Genomic DNA, 21,554 nt, shown 5'->3' with positions numbered 1-21,554 from the left:
CCAGACTATAGACTGAGCTGTAGACCAGATTATGGACTGATCTCTAATCTAAACTATAGACTGATCTATAGTCCAGACTATATACAGATCTATATTCCAGACTATAGACTAATCTATAGTCCAGACTATAGACTGATCTTTAGTCCAGACTATAGACTGATCTATAGTCCAGACTATAGACTGATCTATAGTCCAGACTATAGACTGATCTATAGTCCAGACTATAGACTGATCTATAGTCCAGACTATATACAGATCTATATTCCAGACTATAGACTAATCTATAGTCCAGACTATAGACTGATCTCTAATCCAAACTATAGACTGATCTATAGTCCAGACTATAGACTAGTCTAAAGTTCAGGCTAATCTATAGTGCAGATTTGACCAGATTATAGACTGATCTGAACACAGACTACAGCCTATAGTACGCATAGTAGACTGATCTATAGTGCAGACTGATCTTTGGTCCGATTGTATAAAATATTTCTCATTCAACGTTTTAGGTTTATGTCTTAAGACATTGAACGTACATTTCGATTTTACACGTTTTATTACCATGTAGTTTATATCCTCGACATCCTTGCCTTTTCAGCTACATTTCTTAAACAATTTCCTACAATTTAATATATCCTTTAAAAAACAAGTCAAAACACACACGATTGCATTTCCAGCCAATAACTCAAATATTTCCAATTTATGTTGTCTTGCTAAAGTACAAAAAAAGTGGAATGCAAAAGTAATACAAACATCAAAAGAATACATAATGTGAATACATCAGCATATGAAATTTTATTGCTACTACATGATTGTTGCAGTTTATGTTAACAGAAAAAAAGAAACTGTATGCAAATACAACAAGTTAAGTTAAACATAAATACGGAAGCATAATTTCAGGCATTGCATAAAGGAAAATTTAAGTTAATGTTTATTTTAGTAAAGTATAACTTGAGGCTTTAATATTATAAGGAAATGGTGGCATACTTTTAGGGGAAAAAATTAACTTAAGAGAAAAAGTGACAAAAAACTTTGAAAATTCATAACTTTAAGTAATCAGTGTATAAAGTCGCTAAAGTGTGAAATAAGTTATCACTAGAAAATAAGTTAATTTAATCACTAACAACTTTTTGCTTCTTTTACAATAAATTCATAAAATTTGAGTTTTCTTTCTAAAATACATAAGAATTTTTTCAGAGTTCTGTTGGCTCCCTTAAATATGCTTTAAATTGTATAATCATAATTGGTTTTCTCCCCTTAAAAACTTAAGCTGTTACATGCTGCCATACATTTCTCTTGCAAGATGTTAAAATAATGGAAAATCTAAAACATTTTTCGTTCACTTTAAACTTCTTTAAAATGACAAAAAGGGGAAAATTTAGTTTTTGTTCAACTTCCAATTTCTTATTGTTTTTTTCTTTTCTTTTCGTTGTAGTTTGTAAATTCTGGTGAATTTGCTTGTCACTGCAGAGATTATAAGAAGATAAATTTTAGAGTGCAGGGTTCTTTTTGTTTTTTATTCTATTGCTAGTTCTTTTCTTTTTTGTCTAGAGAAGATTTTAAATAAATTAACTATTAATCAAAATGCAAACAAGAAAATGTATAGAAAAAAGTTAAAGAAAACATTTCGAAAATGGTGGAAAAAGCTACTAAAAATATGCTACGAAAAGTGAACAGCAAACAAAGTATGCTATAGAAAGTTTTTAGTAATAGGAAAAAGTAGATAATTTAAATCTAATATTATATTAGGCAAATTTGAAATGATTTAATGGAAATTTAATAGAATATAATGGTACCCTTCATCTTGTTTATAACACTATATACAAGTCTATCCTTGCGTTAGTAAAATCCATAATTTTAACTTAAAATATAAATAAATAATGTCCTTCTGTTTAGTTCTTCATTCCAATCACCTTTCCGATCTACTCAAATTGGCTGAGTTGTGATCATATTTGCTTCAAGTTTTAACAATTCAAGGCAATAATTGAATCTTTATTAAGAAATTATAATTTTTAAATATTTTTCTGGAAAAGCCCCTAATATTTTCCCTTTTTAATTTGATTTCTATTTTATGCACTCAACTAATTAGCACCCTATTATAAATATATCTACTAAACTTTCATTGTGGTTTTTATACAGATGATAAATACTACTTGACGGTAGTGAAACTGATTTAAAATGTATTTATTTTTTTCTAATTCTTAATGACTAACTATTCTTATTTTAGCAGATAGTACTATAGAACAGTCTAGTCTATAGAACTGTCTACAGTCTGGACTATAGAACAGTCTATAGTCTGGACTATAGAACAGTCTATAGACTGGACTATAAAACAGTCCATAGACTGGACTATAGAACAGTCTATTGTCTGGACTATAGAACAGTCTATAGTCTGGACTATAGAACAGTCTATAGTCTGGACTATAGAATAGTCTATAGTCTGTGCTATAGAATAATCTATAGTCTGGACTATAGAACAGTCTACAGTCTGGACTATAGAAACAGTCTATAGTCTGGACTATAGAAACAGTCTATAGTCTGGACTATATAAACAGTCTATAGTGTGGACCATAGAACAGTCTATAGCGTGAACCATAGAACAGTCTATAGCGTGGACCATAGAACAGTCTATGGTCTGCACTATAGAACACTACTGAACTTTAGAACAGTCTATAGTCTGGACTTACGAACAGTATAGTATGGACTGTACAACTGTCTATAGTCTGGACTATAGAACAGTCTATGGTCTGGACTATAGAAAAGTCTATAGTCTGGACTATAAAACAGTCTATAGTCTGGACTATAGAATAGTCTATAGTCTGGACTATAGAATAGTCTATAGTCTGGACTATAGAATAGTCTATAGTCTGGACTATAGAATAGTCTATAGTCTGGACTATAGAATAGTCTATAGTCTGGACTATAGAATAGTCTATAGTCTGGACTATAGAATAGTCTATAGTCTGGACTATAGAATAGTCTATAGTCTGGACTATAGAATAGTCTATAGTCTGGACTACAGAACAGTCTATAGTCTGGACTATAGAACAATCGATAGTCTGGACTATAGAACAGTCTATAGTCTGGACTATAGAACAGTCTATAGTCTGGACTATAGAACAGTCTATAGTCTGGACTATAGAACAGTCTATAGTCTGGACTATAGAACAATCTATAGTCTGGACTATAGAACAGTCTATAGTCTGGACTATAGAACAGTCTATAGTCTGGACTATAGAACAGTCTATACTATAGAACAGTCTGGACTATAGAACAGTCTATAGTCTGGACTACAGAACAGTCTGTAGTCTGGACTATGGAATAGTCTATGCTGTAGAAGAGTCTAGACTGTAGAAGAGTCTTTAATCTGGACAACAGTGTACAGTCTATAGTGTGGACTATAGAACAGTCAGTCCATAGTATGACTTAATTTCATGACGATAGATAAATATGTATATAAAACAATAATATCAAGTATACTTTCGCAAATCGTATATACTTTTATCTTAATTTTAAAAACCTCTTTAAATGGCATTTTTCTCATTTAAATGCCTTTAAATATTTTGCTGATGCAAATAAATAATTTTTTTATTTTGTTTGTTTTCAAAAAATTTAAAGAGTTGATTGATTGATAGATTTTTATAGCCTCCACAATTTATTACTTATCTGTTGGTAAAAAAAATATATATTACACCGAATTTATATCAATTGTAGCTTTAAAATATGTAAATTTTTTAAAATATTATATACATACATTCATTATATGCATGTTATTGGATTGTTTGATGTATTTGTATAAGCAAACAATATTAAGTGCAAACACATTTAAAATTGCTTTATATTACAAAATGGTTAACTTCAGATTTAGAAATTTTATAGGTATAAGTTTTTATGATAATTTCTAGCACCTTCTAAAATGTGTTAACTACTAATGCAGAATTTCCCTAGATCTGTTCATAGTAATATGTACTTCGTTCTATGCAATCAAATATAATAAAGAAAGTTAACCTATTTGACTTCAAAGCCATTAATAACTACTTTTATTAGGGTAGTTTATAATGGTCTCTATTTGTACTACTATGGTCTAGTCTATATATATATATAGTCTACTCTATAGTATCGTCAATATTCTACTCTATAGTCTACTTTATAGTTTAGTGTAAAGTATAGCCTATAGCCTCTTCTAGTCTAGTCTCTAGTCTAGACTCTACTCTATAGTCTACTCTGTAGTCAATTCTACAGTCTATTCTATAGTTCTAGTCTATAGTCTTGTCTGTAGTCTAGTCTATAGTCTAGTCTATAGTCTTGTCTGTAGTCTAGTCTATAGTCTAGTCTATAGTCTAGTCTATAGTCTAGTCTATAGTCTAGTCTACAGTCTAGTCTAGTCTAGTCTAGTCTAGTCTATAGTCTAGTCTATACTATAGTCTAGTCTATAGTCTAGTCTATAGTCTAGTCTATAGTCTAGTCTATAGTCTAGTCTATAGTCTAGTCTATAGTCTAGTCTATAGTCTAGCCTATAGTCTACAGTCTAGTCTATAGTCTAGTCTATAGTCTAGTCTTTAGTCTAGTCTATAGTCTAGTCTACAGTCTAGTCATAGTCTAGTCTATAGTCTAGTCTATAGTCTAGTCTATAGTCTAGTCTATAGTCTAGTCTATAGTCTAGTCTATAGTCTAGTCTATAGTCTAGTCTATAGTCTAGTCTATAGTCTAGTCTATAGTCTAATCTATAGTCTAGTCTATAGTCTAATCTATAGTCTAGTCTATAGTCTAGTCTATAGTCTAGTCTATAGTCTAGTCTATAGTCTAGTCTATAGTCTAGTCTATAGTCTAGTCTATAGTCTAGTCTATAGTCTAGTCTATAGTCTAGTCTATAGTCTAGTCTATAGTCTAGTCTATAGTCTAGTCTATAGTCTAGTCTATCTATAGTCTAGTCATATAGTCTAGTCTATAGTCTAGTCTAGTCTATAGTCTAGTCTATAGTCTAGTCTATAGTCAGTCTATAGTCTAGTCTATAGTCTAGCTATAGTCTAGTCTATAGTCTAGTCTATAGTCTAGTCTATAGTCTAGTCTAGTTAGTCTATAGTCTATAGTCTAGTCTACGCGATAGTCTAGTATAGTCTAGTCTATAGTCTAGTCTATAGTCTAGTCTATAGTCTAGTCTATAGTCTAGTCTAGCTAGCTATAGTCTAGTCTATAGTCTAGTCTATAGTCTAGTCTATAGTCTAGTCTATAGTCTAGTCTATAGTCTAAGTCTATAGTCTATAGTCTCTAGTCTAAGTCTATAGTCTAGTTATAGTCTAGTCTATAGTCTAGTCTATAGTCTAGTCTATAGTCTAGTCTATAGTCTAGTCTATAGTCTAGTCTTATTCTAGTCTATAGTCTAGTCTATAGTCTAGTCCTATAGTCTAGTCTATAGTCTAGTCTATAGTCTAGTCTATAGTCTAGTCTATAGTCTAGTCTATAGTCTAGTCTATAGTCTAGTCTATAGTCTAGTCTATAGTCTAGTCTATAGTCTAGTCTATAGTCTAGTCTATAGTCTAGTCTATAGTCTAGTCTATAGTCTAGTCTATAGTCTAGTCTATAGTCTAGTCTATAGTCTAGTCTATAGTCTAGTCTATAGTCTAGTCTATAGTCTAGTCTATAGTCTAGTCTATAGTCTAGTCTATAGTCTAGTCTATAGTCTAGTCTATAGTCTAGTCTATAGTCTAGTCTATAGTCTAGTCTATAGTCTAATCTATAGTCTAGTCTATAGTCTAGTCTATAGTCTAATCTATAGTCTAGTCTATAGTCTAGTCTATAGTCTAGTCTATAGTCTAGTCTATAGTCTAGTCTATAGTCTAGTCTATAGTCTAGTCTATAGTCTAGTCTATAGTCTAGTCTATAGTCTAGTCTATAGTCTAGTCTATAGTCTAGTCTATAGTCTAGTCTATAGTCTAGTCTATAGTCTAGTCTATAGTCTAGTCTATAGTCTAATCTATAGTCTAGTCTATAGTCTAGTCTATAGTCTAGTCTATAGTCTAGTATATAGTCTAGTCTATAGTCTAGTCTATAGTCTAGTCTATAGTCTAGTCTATAGTCTAGTCTATAGTCTAGTCTATAGTCTAGTCTATAGTCTAGTCTATAGTCTAGTCTAGTCTATTCTATAGTCTAGTCTATAGTCTAGTCTAGTCTATAGTCTAGTCTATAGTCTATAGTCTAGTCTATAGTCTAGTCTATAGTTTAGTCTATAGTCTAGTCTATAGTCTAGTCTATAGCCTGGACTATAGTCTAGTCTATAGTCTAGTCTATAGTCTAGTCTATAGTCTAGTCTATAGTCTAGTCTATAGTCTAGTCTATAGTCTAGTCTATAGTCTAGTCTATAGTCTAGTCTATAGTCTAGTCTATAGTCTAGTCTGTAGTCTAGTCTATAGTCTAGTCTATAGTCTAGTCTATAGTCTAGTCTATAGTCTAGTCTATAGTCTAGTATATAGTCTAGTCTATAGTCTAGTCTATAGTCTAGTCTGTAGTCTAGTCTATAGTCTAGTCAGTAGTCTAGTCTATAGTCTAGTCTATAGTCTAGTCTATAGTCTAGTCAATAGTCTAGTCTATAGTCTAGTCTATAGTCTAGTCTATAGTCTAGTCTATAGTCTAGTCTATAGTCTAGTCTATAGTCTAGTCTATAGTCTAGTCTATAGTCTAGTCTGTAGTCTAGTCTATAGTCTAGTCTATAGTCTAGTCTATAGTCTATTCTATAGTCTAGTCTATAGTCTAGTCTATAGTCTAGTCTATGGTTTATTCTATAATCTATTCTATAGTCTATTTTATAGTCCTTTCTATCGTCTAGTCTATAGTCTGTTCTACAGTCCAGGTTATAGTCCATTCCTTAGTCTAGCTTTGTCTATGATCTATAACAACAATTAAATTTACTTGTTTTTAAAAGTTACCACCCTAATCTTTAACATTTACCTATAGCATATGACCATTTACGCTTACGTCATGAGCTGCGTCATTTTTAAACAATTGTAGTTTATTTAAATATATATAAAAAGGTGTTAAATTATTATCGATATTGAACGTGTTGTATTGTGTTGGTTGTGTGTGTGAGTTTCTACCAGAGAAAACCAAAATGTTGTGGTTTTTGGAGAAAAAAATATATTAAAATAAATAATAGCACGCTTAATGTTTGTGATTGAAATCTGTTAAGGTTATAGCAGCTCAATATTAACCCTATAATGATCAAGGTTTAATTATCGGCAACAAGGTGAGATTGGCATTTTTTAAATCTTAACCAAAAGTTGACCTACTTACATGTGTATACGGGGTTTTTTGTCTCTTAATTAGTAGCAAAAAAGGAAAAAATCAATTAGCCAGGAATGGATTTAAGGGAGTGAGAAATGAATGGCTGTTCTTGAGGTAAGATGAGATGTAGAGGGTATAATTAAGGAATTTTAATTGAAAGGTTGATAAAAACAGGAAATATTTGCAATTAATTCATTGAGGATGCTTTCCATAAAAATAATTTTAAAAAATTTTTATAAAAACAGTGGTATGTATTTTTGAAAATTATTCCTAAATTCTTGTCATGTAACATGTCCTTGCAACCATAAAAATAAATGTAGCGTGTAACCCAACTTTAAATGATTTAAAATTTGTACATTTTTTAAAATACTGACAACAAATCCTTATAAAACCATGATAAATTGTTTTATTTAATGTCGAAATCCTTTTTGGTTTTTTTTTCTTGCTACAAACTGTTAAATATAAATTTTTATTAAAAAACTATTTCTGGTATTTTTCGTCATGTTTTTTTTTAACATTTTTCACCATTTTGTTCATTATTTATTTTTTTATTATTTACATACGAATTCAATGTTTTCTGCATAAAAATTCCCGAAAAAAAGATGTATTTATTTTTGTAGAACTGAACTTTTAGTCAGTCGTTCGTTCATTTATTGTTAAATAAATATTTTTCTTGAAACTCATTTAATACTCTCGTGCTCGTTGTAGTCATGGCAGTTTGCTCTTTTGTTTTATTGTTTAATGTTTTTTTATATTGTTTAAACAATTTTATGTTGTTATATGAAAAAAAAAAATTGTTTCAAATTTATTTTGTTTCAAGAGAATTTTGCATAGAAATTCGAGTTTTTGTTTTGGCTTGTGACTACAATGAAGGGTGAGATATTGGTGAGTGGAGAAAGTTAATTTCGTCAACAGACTTCCAGGTTACCAATCTTAAAATTGTTAACGAGACAAAAGTTTTTAATGATAATCTAATCACTTTCAAAATTGCTCTTCATCCCGTTTAGGGTATTTTACAGTCGAACTTGTCTAACTATATCATTTTCCCTATTTTCTTATGCAGTTTTTTCAACAAAATTTTATTCTCAACTCAACTTTTTCTCTTACCCAAATAAAAATTTTCTACAATTTTCTATTTACATATTAATCCGTGTTAGTATATTGTTTATTTTGTGAAATAGTATTAAAATCAAAATTTTTGTTTACGAAAAATATTTGATTAGATTTGATTTTGCAACTTAGTTTTGAATTTCGAAATACTGTATGCTCTGGAAATGCCAACAAATATATATGAACTAATAGAATTAATAGAAATTTAAACCCACTATAGCCCAGGGTAGAGACAGGGATATAGTGCAGCCTACAGCGTAGGCTAGAGACTAGACTATAGACCAAACTATAGATTACTATAGACTAGACTATATTAAAGATAAGACAGACTGGAGTCTATACTCTACAAACTAGACTATATATTAGACTGCAGACCATAGGCTAGAGTATAGATTAGACTATAGATTAGACGATAGACTGGAATATACGCTAGACTATAGACTAGGACATAAACTAGACTATGGAATAGACAGTACACTGGACAATAAACCAGACTAAAGACTAGGCTATAGACTTGACTAGAGACCAAACTAAAGACTAGACTATAGACTAGACTATAGACTAGACTATAGACTAGACTATAGACTAGACTTTAGACTAGACTATAGACTAGAGTATAGACTAGACTATAGACTAGACTATAGACTAGACTATAGACTAGACTATAGACTAGACTATAGACTAGACTATAGACTAGACTATAGACTAGACTATAGACTAGACTATAGACTAGACTATAGACTAGACTATAGACTAGACTATAGACTAGACTATAGACTAGACTATAGACTAGACTATAGACTAGACTATAGACTAGACTATAGACTAGACTATAGACTAGAATAAAGACTATATTATAGACTAGACTATAGACTAGACTATAGACTAGACTATAGACTAGACTATAGACTAGACTATAGACTAGACTATAGACTAGACTATAGACTAGACTATAGACTAGACTATAGACTAGACTATAGACTAGACTATAGACTAGACTATAGACAAGACTATAGGCTAGACTATAGACTAGACTATAGACTAGACTATAGGCTAGACTATAGGCTAGACTATATACTAGACTATAGAGTAGACTGTAGACTAGACTATAGACTAGACTATAGACTAGACTATAGACTAGACTATAGACTAGACTATAGACTAGACTATAGACTAGACTAGACTATAGACTAGAATATAGACTAGACTATAGACTAGACTATAGACTAGACTATAGACTAGACTATAGACTAGACTATAGACTAGACTATAGACTAGACTATAGACTAGACTATAGACTAGACTAGGACTATAGACCTAGACTATAGACTAGACTATAGACTAGACTATAGACTAGACTATAGACTAGACTATAGACTAGACTATAGACTAGACTAGACTATAGACTAGACTATAGACTAGACTATAGACTAGACTATAGACTAGACTATAGACTAGACTATAGACTAGACTATAGACTAGACTATAGACTAGACTATAGACTAGACTATAGACTAGACTATAGACTAGACTATAGACTAGACTATAGACTAGACTATAGATTAGACTATAGACTAGACTATAGACTAGACTATAGACTAGACTATAGACTAGACTATAGACTAGACTATAGACTAGACTATAGACTAGACTATAGACTAGACTATAGACTAGACTATAGACTAGACTATAGACTAGACTATAGACTAGACTATAGACTAGACTTAGAGTAGACTGTAGACTATAGACTAGACTATAGACTAGACTATAGACTAGACTATAGACTAGACTATAGACTAGACTATAGACTAGACTATAGACTAGACTATAGACTAGACTATAGACTAGACTATAGACTAGACTATAGACTAGACTATAGACTCTATAGACTAGACTATAGACTAGACTATAGACTAGACTATAGACTAGACTATAGACTAGACTATAGACTAGACTATAGACTAGACTATAGACTAGACTATAGAGACTATAGACTAGACTATAGACTAGACTAGACTATAGACTAGACTATAGACTAGACTATAGACTAGACTATAGACTAGACTATAGACTAGACTATAGACTAGACTATAGACTAGACTATAGACTAGACTATAGACTAGACTATAGACTAGACTATAGACTAGACTATAGACTAGACTATAGACTAGACTATAGACTAGACTATAGACTAGACTATAGACTAGACTATAGACTAGACTATAGACTAGACTATAGACTAGACTATAGACTAGACTATAGACTAGACTATAGACTATACTAGACTATACTAGACTATAGGCTAGACTATAGGCTAGACTATAGACTAGACTAAAGACTAGACTATAGACTACACTATAGACTAGAGTATAGACTACATTATAGACTAGACCGTAGTCCACACTATAGACTAGAATATAGTCCACACTATATACTAGACTATAGTTCGGACAGTACACTAAACTGTGACTAGACTTTCGGCCGAAAAAATTATCATGCAATCAAGATATTTCACAATTTTATACTTTGTCACTCGTCCATCACCAACATAAACTCATCATCTTGCTTGTTATCAGTGTGTTCGAGTAAACTCTAGCAGTCAGTCTGTCACTGTAAACGATGAAGATGTTTTTGAGAAGATTGAATCGTGAGGGGATTTATTTTGATTTTTATTACTATTTGTTCTGTTTAAATTTGTTTTATTTATTGTTTTCGATTTACTTATTTATATTGTTTTTTTTTCGACTACTGTGGGATTTTTTTTTCTTCTCGCAAGAAACCCAATCGATTGATTTAGAAGTAGGGAGAAAATCAAGAATATTTTAATAGCACAGACCCACACACATATATAGAGTTAAGACTCTAATTCATCCATGATAAGTTATCAATATTTGATGTATTTTATTTTATTATTTTGTTGTTATTGTTTGCGATGCCCTACACCACTATAGAGGGAGATGGTATTGGGGGTTTGAGCTGGTGCTTGCAATATTTACTAATCTATAGACGATCTTTAGATTGTCGTCCATTTAAGATAATATTGTAGAGAATAGAAAAGAATACAACTCATTGCATTGAGCTTTCTAAGCAAGAGTCGATAATAGACCCCACGATCTTATGTTTTTCGAAAATCATTTTAAATATTCTAATAGCTTATGTAGGGTGTTATCGGATGGAACATGTTCCTCCATATTATTTATTACTTATTTTTGTTTTAGGATTCAATTATTTATTTATGTATGTCACTCACATACGCACACTTAGTATTTTCACAAATACATAAACTACTGTTGGTCATGTACATTTTTCGAATATAAATAAAAGATTTTGAATCAATTCAAATACTAGAATAGACAGACTTATTGATGACCTCTTCTTCACGTTATACATCTTAAGTTAGATAGAACTCAAATCCCAGCAAAGTGTTTACAACTACTGAAGAAAAATTAATTAAAGATTTAATGGAACACTTGCAGAAAACTAAATATATTATCACACTGTTAATAATATTAATTTGTTGTATTCTTCAATGATTTAAGCTGCCACCATTATGTTTTGCTGGGTTACTCGAAATACATATTTTCTTCTACTGCCATTGTCATTATTTATTACTAGAGTATTATTGTTGTTGTTTTTGCCAAATGTTTTATTTATTATTTGGATATTTACATTTTTGTCCGTTTCTCTATTTTTTCGTTCGTAATTTATTTAAAAGTTTTTTGATGTTTTTATAATTGAAAATTTTGCAAATATAGATTTCAAATAAAGACCTATAATGGTCCCCTTTTACTCCAAAAGTACTTGTAAACTCCAGTCTAGTTAGTGATTATGTCTATAACTGGTAGTAAAGTCTATTTCATAATCTGGTCTACTATAGACAAATTGCCATATACTGTGGACTAAACCTTGTCTAAAAAGTATTGCCTACAGTCTTGGCTATATTATGACCTAGTCTAGTCTATAGACTAGTCTATAGTCTAGCCTATAGTCTAGCCTATAGTTTAATCTATAGTCTAGCCTATAGTCTAATCTATAGTCTAGTCTATAGTCTAGTCTATAGACTAGTCTATAGACTAGACTATGGTCAAGTCTATAGTCTAGTCCATAGTCTAGTCTAAAGTCTAGTCTATAGTCTGTGGACTAAACCTTGTCTAAAAAGTATTGCCTACAGTCTTGGCTATATTATGACCTAGTCTAGTCTATAGACTAGTCTATAGTCTAGCCTATAGTCTAGCCTATAGTTTAATCTATAGTCTAGCCTATAGTCTAATCTATAGTCTAGTCTATAGTCTAGTCTATAGTCTAGTCTATAGTCTAGTCTATAGTCTAGTCTATAGACTAGACTATGGTCAAGTCTATAGTCTAGTCCATAGTCTAGTCTAAAGTCTAGTCTATAGTCTAGTATATAGTCTAGTCTAGTCTATAGTCTAGTGTAGAGTCTAGCCTATAGTCTAGTCTATAGTCTAGTGTATAGTCTAGTCTATAGTCTAGTCTATAGTCTAGTCTAGTCTAGTCTATAGTCTAGTCTATAGTCTAGTCTATAGTCTAGTCTATAGTCTAGTCTATAGTCTAGTCTATAGTCTAGTCTATAGTCTAGTCTATAGTCTAGTCTATAGTCTAGTCTATAGTCTAGTCTATAGTCTAGTCTATAGTCTAGTCTATAGTCTAGTCTATAGTCTAGTCTATAGTCTAGTCTATAGTCTAGTCTATAGTCTAGTCTATAGTCTAGTCTATAGTCTAGTCTATAGTCTAGTCTATAGTCTAGTCTATAGTCTAGTCTATAGTCTAGTCTATAGTCTAGTCTATAGTCTAGTCTATAGTCTAGTCTATAGTCTAGTCTATAGTCTAGTCTAGTCTAGTCTAGTCTAGTCTAGTCTAGTCTAGTCTAGTCTAGTCTAGTCTAGTCTAGTCTAGTCTAGTCTAGTCTATAGTCTAGTCTAGTCTAGTCTAGTCTAGTCTAGTCTAGTCTATAGTCTAGTCTATAGTCTAGTCTATAGTCTAGTCTAGTCTATAGTCTAGTCTATAGTCTAGTCTATAGTCTAGTCTATAGTCTAGTCTATAGTCTAATCTATAGTCTAGTCTATAGTCTAGTCTATAGTCTAGTCTATAATCTAGTCTATAGTCTAGTCTATAGTCTAGTCTATAGTCTAGTCTATAGTCTAGTCTATAGTATAGTCTATAGTCTAGTCTATAGTCTAGTCTATAGTCTAGTCTAGTCTAGTCTAGTCTAGTCTAGTCTAGTCTAGTCTAGTCTAGTCTAGTCTAGTCTATAGTCTAGTCTAGTCTATAGTCTAGTCTAGTCTATAGTCTAATCTATAGTCTAGTCTATAGTCTCATCTATAGTCTAGTCTATAGTCTAATCTATAGTCTAGTCTATAGTCTAGCCTATAGTCTAATCTATAGTCTAGTCTATAGTCTAGTCTATAGTCTAATCTATAGTCTAGTCTATAGTCTAATCTATAGTCTAATCTATAGTCTAGTCTAGCTATAGTCTAGTCTATAGTCTAGTCTATAGTCTAGTCTATAGTCTAGTCTATAGTCTAGTCTATAGTCTAGTCTATAGTCTAGTCTATAGTCTAGTCTATAGTCTAGTCTATAGTCTAGTCTATAGTCTAGTCTATAGTCTAGTCTATAGTCTAGTCTATAGTCTAGTCTATAGTCTAGTCTATAGTCTAGTCTATAGTCTAGTCTATAGTCTAGTCTATAGTCTAGTCTATAGTCTAGTCTATAGTCTAGTCTATAGTCTAGTCTATAGTCTAGTCTATAGTCTAGTCTATAGTCTAGTCTATAGTCTAGTCTATAGTCTAGTCTATAGTCTAGTCTATAGTCTAGTCTATAGTCTAGTCTATAGTCTAGTCTATAGTCTAGTCTATAGTCTAGTCTATAGTCTAGTCTATAGTCTAGTCTATAGTCTAGTCTATAGTCTAGTCTATAGTCTAGTCTATAGTCTAGTCTATAGTCTAGTCTATAGTCTAGTCTATAGTCTAGTCTATAGTCTAGTCTATAGTCTAGTCTATAGTCTAGTCTATAGTCTAGTCTATAGTCTAGTCTATAGTCTAGTCTATAGTCTAGTCTATAGTCTAGTCTATAGTCTAGTCTATAGTCTAGTCTATAGTCTAGTCTATAGTCTAGTCTATAGTCTAGTCTATAGTCTAGTCTATAGTCTAGTCTATAGTCTAGTCTATAGTCTAGTCTATAGTCTAGTCTATAGTCTAGTCTATAGTCTAGTCTATAGTCTAGTCTATAGTCTAGTCTATAGTCTAGTCTATAGTCTAGTCTATAGTCTAGTCTATAGTCTAGTCTATAGTCTAGTCTATAGTCTAGTCTATAGTCTAGTCTATAGTCTAGTCTATAGTCTAGTCTATAGTCTAGTCTATAGTCTAGTCTATAGTCTAGTCTATAGTCTAGTCTATAGTCTAGTCTATAGTCTAGTCTATAGTCTAGTCTATAGTCTAGTCTATAGTCTAGTCTATAGTCTAGTCTATAGTCTAGTCTATAGTCTAGTCTAGTAGTCTAGTCTATAGTCTAGTCTATAGTCTAGTCTTAGTCTAGTCTATAGTCTAGTCTATAGTCTAGTCTATAGTCTAGTCTATAGTTAGTCTATAGTCTAGTCTAGTCTAGTCTATAGTCTAGTCTATAGTCTAGTCTATAGTCTAGTCTATAGTCTAGTCTATAGTCTAGTCTATAGTCTAGTCTATAGTCTAGTCTATAGTCTAGTCTATAGTCTAGTCTATAGTCTAGTCTATAGTCTAGTCTATAGTCTAGTCTATAGTCTAGTCTATAGACTAGACTATAGACTAACCTGTTTTCTGGACCTTTGTGTAGTCTATAGCTGGGATTATAGTCTGGTCATAGTCTGGACTATATTCTAGTCTATAGTCTGGTCAGTCGTGCAAGTTCTGTCATTTTCTGTAATTAACTTTGATCTTATATCTTCCCTATTAGTCACTGACAGTGACTTTGATTTACCTCTCACTTACTCAACACTATCACTTGCATATACAAGACATTTGTATATTTGAAGAATTATACTAAAAATAAATTATTAAAAATGACAACAATAACAAACATTTTAAATAAAAATTTTAATTTTATTTTAAGCGGCCTTCAATCTCCGTTAAAATCTCGCTCACTAATGCCTCTCTCTGTCGCTCTCAAGCTGATCATTATCGCCACCGCCACCACATCATTATCATAAACAACGATCACTCTCAAATCTAGTTTATTTTTGTTATTCAGCTTCAGTTGTAGTTTTACCCAAAACTTAAGTACTTCACAGACAAGTCAGTCTTTAATAAAACGTCGAGCTTTAAACATCGTCTTCGAAACCTTAACTCTAGACTGTGATCGTGATCATTATCTATAGTGTGTAAAATTAAGAGCAAGCGAAAATGCAAATTTCCCTTGTATTTTCTTTAATCTGTTTGGTGGCTTCGGCCTGGGCCAATACCGGTGCTCCCGCTAAGCCTGGTGTACCCGAAAAACAATTGGTTTGCTATTATGATTCCTCCAGTTTTATTAAAGAGGGTAAGCATAGGCGACGTGTCTTGAATTTTGATGTGTTTGTTTGTTTGTTTGTGTTTAAGAGTGGGGCATCTAAATTCTTCTGGAAATTGATAAGACTTTGGTTTTTTGTTGCTTTTAATTTTAGTTCAAAGTATTGCGTAATTTACTGGTTGTAGTTGAAAACAAAAATAAATTATTAAAATTCTAGGGAAAATGAGACAAAATTGTGTTAATTGCTACTAATTATTTTAGATTGCAAGTGAGAGAAAACAGCTAAATATTATAATTGTAAATGACATCCTCTGAAAGTGTGAGATTTTTTAAGTAGAAATTGTAAAAAAAAAATATTTCTATTTAAAGCGGGTTTCGTAAAGTGTTTGCGCTAATATTTCTGGGAACATAAAAGTATTTTGCACTTGGAGAGATAATGTAGCACAATTTCTGAGAATTATTTAAATGATTTTGTCTTCTTCAAAACATAATATATTCCGGTTTTAAGAAATTAAAAAAATAATAATTGTACATTTAAACTGATAACATGATTTTCTTCATTTGTTATTCGATAAGTACAGTGCGGTATAAAACAAAAGTAATTAAATAAATTTCATGGAGTTTCCGTAACGTATTGTCACTCTATTAGAAAGATCTAGCCTAGTGTGGATTATAGTCTGTTCTGTCTATAGTCTGGACTATGGACTAGTTTATAGTCTAGTGTATAGCGTAGTCTTTAGTCTAGTCTATTGTCTAGTATATAGTCTACTCCAGTCTATAGTCTAGTCAATAGCCTATTCTATAGCCTAGACAATAGCCAAGTCTGTAGTCTGGACTATAGTCTAGTCTATAGTCTATATTCTGGACAATAGTCTAGTGTATAGTCTGGACTATAGTATAGTCTATAGTCTGGACTATAGTATAGTCTATAGTCTGGACTATAGTCTAGTCTATAGTCTGGACTATAGTATAGTCTATAGTCTGGACTATAGTATAGTCTATAGTCTGACTATAGTCTAGTGTATAGTCTGAACTATAGTCTAGTCTATAGTCTAGTCTATAGTCTGGGCTATAGTCTAGTCTATAGCCTGGACTATAGTCTAGTCTATAGTCTGGACTATAGCCTAATCTATAGTCGGAACTATAGCCTACACTATATTCTGGCCTATAGTCAATTCTATATTCTGGACTACAGTCTAGTCTATAGTCTGGACTATAGCCTAGTCTATAGTCTGGACTATAGCCTAGACAATAGCCCAGACTGTAGACTAGACTGTAGTAAAGAATATAGAATTAACTATAGTCCAGAATATAGTCTAGGCTATGGTTCCGACTATAGACTAGGCTGTAGTCCAAACTATATACTAGGCTATAGTCCAGACTATAGACTATAGCCCTGACTATAGACTAGACTGTAGTCCAGAATATAGAATTGATTATAGTCCAGACTATAGACTAGACTATAGTTTAGACTATAGACTAGACTATAATAATATAGTCTATAGTGTGGACTATAGTTTAGTAAATAGTGTGGACTATAGTTTAGTCTATAGTGTGGACTATAGTTTAGTCTATAGTCTGGAATATAGTTTAGTCTATAGTCTGGACTATAGTTTAGTCTATAGTCTGGACAATAGTCTAGTGTATAGTCTGGACTATAGTATAGTCTATAGTCTGGACTATAGTCTAGTCTATAGTCTGCACTATAATATAGTCTATAGTCTGGACTATAGTCTAGTCTATAGTCTGGACTATAGTCTAGTCTATAGTCTGGACTATAGCCTAGTCTATAATCTGGACTATAGCCTAGTCTATAGTCTGGACTATAGCCTAGTCTATAGTCTGGACTATAACCTAGTCTAGACTATACTATAGTCCAGACTATAGACTAGACTATAGATTAGACTATAATAATATAGTCTATAGTGTGGACTATAGTTTAGTAAATAGTGTGGACTATAGTTTAGTCTATAGTGTGGACTATAGTTTAGTCTATAGTCTGGAATATAGTTTAGTCTATAGTCTGGACTATAGTTTAGTCTATAGTCTGGACAATAGTCTAGTGTATAGTCTGGACTATAGTATAGTCTATAGTCTGGACTATAGTCTAGTCTATAGTCTGCACTATAGTATAGTCTATAGTCTGGACTATAGTCTAGTCTATAGTCTGGACTATAGTCTAGTCTATAGTCTGGACTATAGCCTAGTCTATAATCTGGACTATAGCCTAGTCTATAGTCTGGACTATAGCCTAGTCTATAGTCTGGACTATAACCTAGTCTATAGTCTGGCCTATAGACTAGTCTATAGTCTGGCCTATAATCTAGACTATAGTCAATTCTATATTCTGGACTACAGTCTAGTCTATAGACTAGACTATGTCTGGTCTATAGTCTAGTCTATAGTCTACTCTGGATTATAGTCTCGTCTATAGTCTGGAATATAGTCTAGTCTATAGTATGGATTATAGTCTCGTATATAGTCTTGACTCGACGATAGTTGGACTGTGGTCTAGGTCTGTAGTCTGGACTACAATCTAGTCTATAGTCTGCACTGTAGTCTAGTAAAAAGTTATAAGTCATTGAATTTTTCATTTGTAAATTAAAGTATTAAATAAATAATAGCTTTCATCCTCAAGCTCCTTTTTATTTGCTAACCCTGAGGAAATGGTCCCTTTTATATTTGCTTTTAATATCTCAAAGAAAAAAACTGTACTTTTAGGATTTCGTTTTCATTTTTTTTACACAATTTCCTCTCTTTACCATTAAAAGTTTTATTTTATCAAAAACTTATAAATGATTTATACAGAAGCCGTAAAATGAAATAAGTAACTTAACAATAATAAATAGCAAAAAAAAAAAAAAAAAATTAGTTTTATAAACATTTTTTTCTCAAAAAGTTGCACAAAACAACAAATCAAAGGGGAGTTTTGCTTTTGTTGAAATCATAGAAATTATGTTTGTTTTTTAATAATTGAAAAATATTTAATAATTCAAGGCTTTTGTTATTAAATTAAAACTAAAGAGATTGTTAAAAAAGATTAGTCAGAAAGTAGGACATATAGGGTTGCTTTGTGAAGATAATATACATATTTAAATAAAATATTTTCCTCGGAAAGCTCTTAAAAAGCTTTTAATAATCTTTTTCTAACAAAGCTTTTCCAAAAAAAATTGTATAAAAGCTTTTTATAAGCTTTTTTAATAAAAAGGGTTTTATAAGATTTTTTATAAAAGGCCTTAATACGGTTTATCATTTAAAACTTTTAATACGTTTTTAATAAAGCTTTTAATAATCTATTTCTAACGTAGCTTTTTCTTTTAATAAGGGTTTTCTAACAAAGCTTTTCCAAAAAAATATTGTAATAAGTTTTCTCAATTAAAAGTTCTTATTAAGCTTTTTTAATAGATAGTTTTTCAAAAGCTTCAAAAGCTAAAAACCTCTTAATGCGGTTTTTCACCAAAAGCTTTTAATAAGCTTTTTCACTAAAAGCTTTTAATAAGTTTTTCCCTAAGGACTTAATAAACTTTTTACAAAAAAAGCTTTTAAAAAGCTTTTTCACTAAAAGCTTTTATTACGTTTTTTCACTAAAGGCTTTTAATGTGCTTTTTAATAATTTTTTTACAAAAAAAGCTTTCAAAAAGCTTTTTCATAAAATGCTTTGAATTAGCTATTTCATAAAAATATTTAAATATGAGCTTAAATATAACCTTTTTACATAAGGCTTTTAATAAGCTTTTTCACATAAAGCTTTTAATACGCTTTATCATAAAAAATCCTAATGAGCTTTATGAAAAAGCTCTCAATAACTTTTCCATAACATGCTTTTATATTCTTAAAAATATTTTAATAAGTTTTTTTTAAAGCTTTAAAAATTTGTTTCCTAAAATGCTTATTATAAGATTTCTGTTAAAAAGCTTTTTCTGCGAAAGGTTTTTTGTAAACGATATTTTAATAACTTTTGCTTAAAAAGCATTTAATATTCTCTTATTATTTAACTGCTTTATTGCAAAGCTTTCATTAAAGTTTTTCACAGAAAGCTTAAATTATGCTTTTCCTTATTTTTCTATAGATCACCATTTTAATCCTGATTCTTTTCATTTCCAGGTTTGGCTAAACTTATCATTGACGACTTAGAACCCGCCTTCCAATTCTGTACCTATGTCGTCTACGGTTATGCTGGCATTGAACGTGATTCCTTCAAAGCTTTGAGTACCAATCAAAATTTGGATTTGGATTTGGGCAAGGGTTTGTATCGTACATTGACCCGTCTAAAGCGTAAATATCCCAATGTTAAGGTTATGTTGAGCGTGGGTGGTGACAAGGATATCGAAACTAGTGAAGATGCTAAGGATTTGCCCAACAAATATTTGGAATTGTTGGAAAATCCTACTGGTCGCATGCGTTTCATTAACACCGCCTATGCTTTAGTAAAGACTTATGGTTTTGATGGTTTGGATATTGCTTGGCAATTCCCCAAGAATAAGCCCAAGAAGGTGCACAGTGGTTTGGGTAGTTTCTGGAAGGGTTTCAAGAAAGTCTTTACCGGTGATCATATTGTAGATGAAAACTCGGAAATGCATAAGGAACAATTTACTGCTCTTATGCGTGATTTGAAAAATGAATTGAGACCTGATAACTTTTTGTTGTCTACCACTGTCTTGCCCAATGTTAACTCTTCATGTAAGTTGTTTTGGGAAACGAATTTATATATAGAAAGCTAATTAGGTGTTAAAAATTTCAGTGTTCTACGATATTCCCGCCTTGGTTAACTATGTTGACTTTGTTAACTTGGCTGCCTTCGATTTCTATACGCCCGAACGTAATCATGAATTGGCTGATATTACCGCTCCCTTGTATCCCATGGCTGATCGTAATCCTGAATTCAATGCTGATTATCAGGTACAATTCTGGTTGCGTAATGGCTGCCCCTCGAAGAAAATCAATTTAGGTGTCAGCACCTATGGCCGTCCCTGGAAATTGACTGAAGATTCTGGAGATACTGGTGTACCCCCTGTAGCTAAAGTTGAAAATGATGCTCCTTTGGGTGTTAACACTCAAACTTTGGGCTTGTATAGCTGGCAAGAAACCTGCTCTTTGTTGCCCAATGCCAATAACATGTATGCCAAGGGTGCTGATGCTCCTTTGAGAAAAGTTTCTGATCCTGCACGCCGCAGTGGTGTTTATGCCTTCAGAGCTGCCGACAAAAAGGGCAAGAATGGTGTTTGGGTTTCTTATGAAGATCCCGATACTGCTGCTGATAAGGCTGCCTATGCTAAGAATCATAATTTGGGCGGTATTGCTTTGTACGACTTGTCTTATGATGATTTCCGTGGCCTTTGCACCGGTGACAAATATCCCATTTTGCGCGCCATCAAATATCGTTTGGTCAATTAAATCTGATGTTTTTTTTTGTGTGTAAGCTTAATTTTTACTAATTATGTGAAAATTATGTAATACGTTTTTATATTATAGTTTTAGGCATGTTTATTCTGTAACGTTTTTGTGCTTTTTTTGGAGAGTTGATGAAAAAGAAAATAAATATTTTTAAAAAAAGTTTTTACGAAATTTAGGTTTGTTGTTGGTTCAAAAGCTTTGATTAAGGCTTTTGTTCGAATTCGTTTATTAAACTTTTTTGCTAGAAAACCCTGAAACAAGTTTTACCGAAAAATTAT

General features: G+C 31.7%; 2 protein-coding genes across 2 annotated transcripts in view; one reads left to right on the top strand and one right to left on the bottom strand.

The window, feature by feature from the left end:
• LOC119607198 (putative polypeptide N-acetylgalactosaminyltransferase 9) overlaps positions 1-21,554 on the bottom strand; it is a 204,433-nt gene that overhangs the window by 41,866 nt on the left and 141,013 nt on the right.
• On the top strand, positions 15,626-21,443 carry LOC119607199 (imaginal disk growth factor 6). The gene is made up of 3 exons (XM_037961008.1): positions 15,626-15,912; positions 19,987-20,562; positions 20,624-21,443. Exons 1-3 carry the CDS (start codon positions 15,777-15,779, stop codon positions 21,274-21,276), a joined length of 1,365 nt encoding a protein of 454 aa, XP_037816936.1. The 5' UTR covers positions 15,626-15,776; the 3' UTR covers positions 21,277-21,443.

This window comes from Lucilia sericata, unplaced genomic scaffold, assembly GCF_015586225.1.
Source record: "Lucilia sericata isolate MDLA Ls3-8-SP2 unplaced genomic scaffold, ASM1558622v1 Contig000674F_arrow, whole genome shotgun sequence".
NCBI lineage: Eukaryota > Metazoa > Arthropoda > Insecta > Diptera > Calliphoridae > Lucilia > Lucilia sericata.
This window is presented reverse-complemented; position numbering and strand designations above follow the sequence as displayed.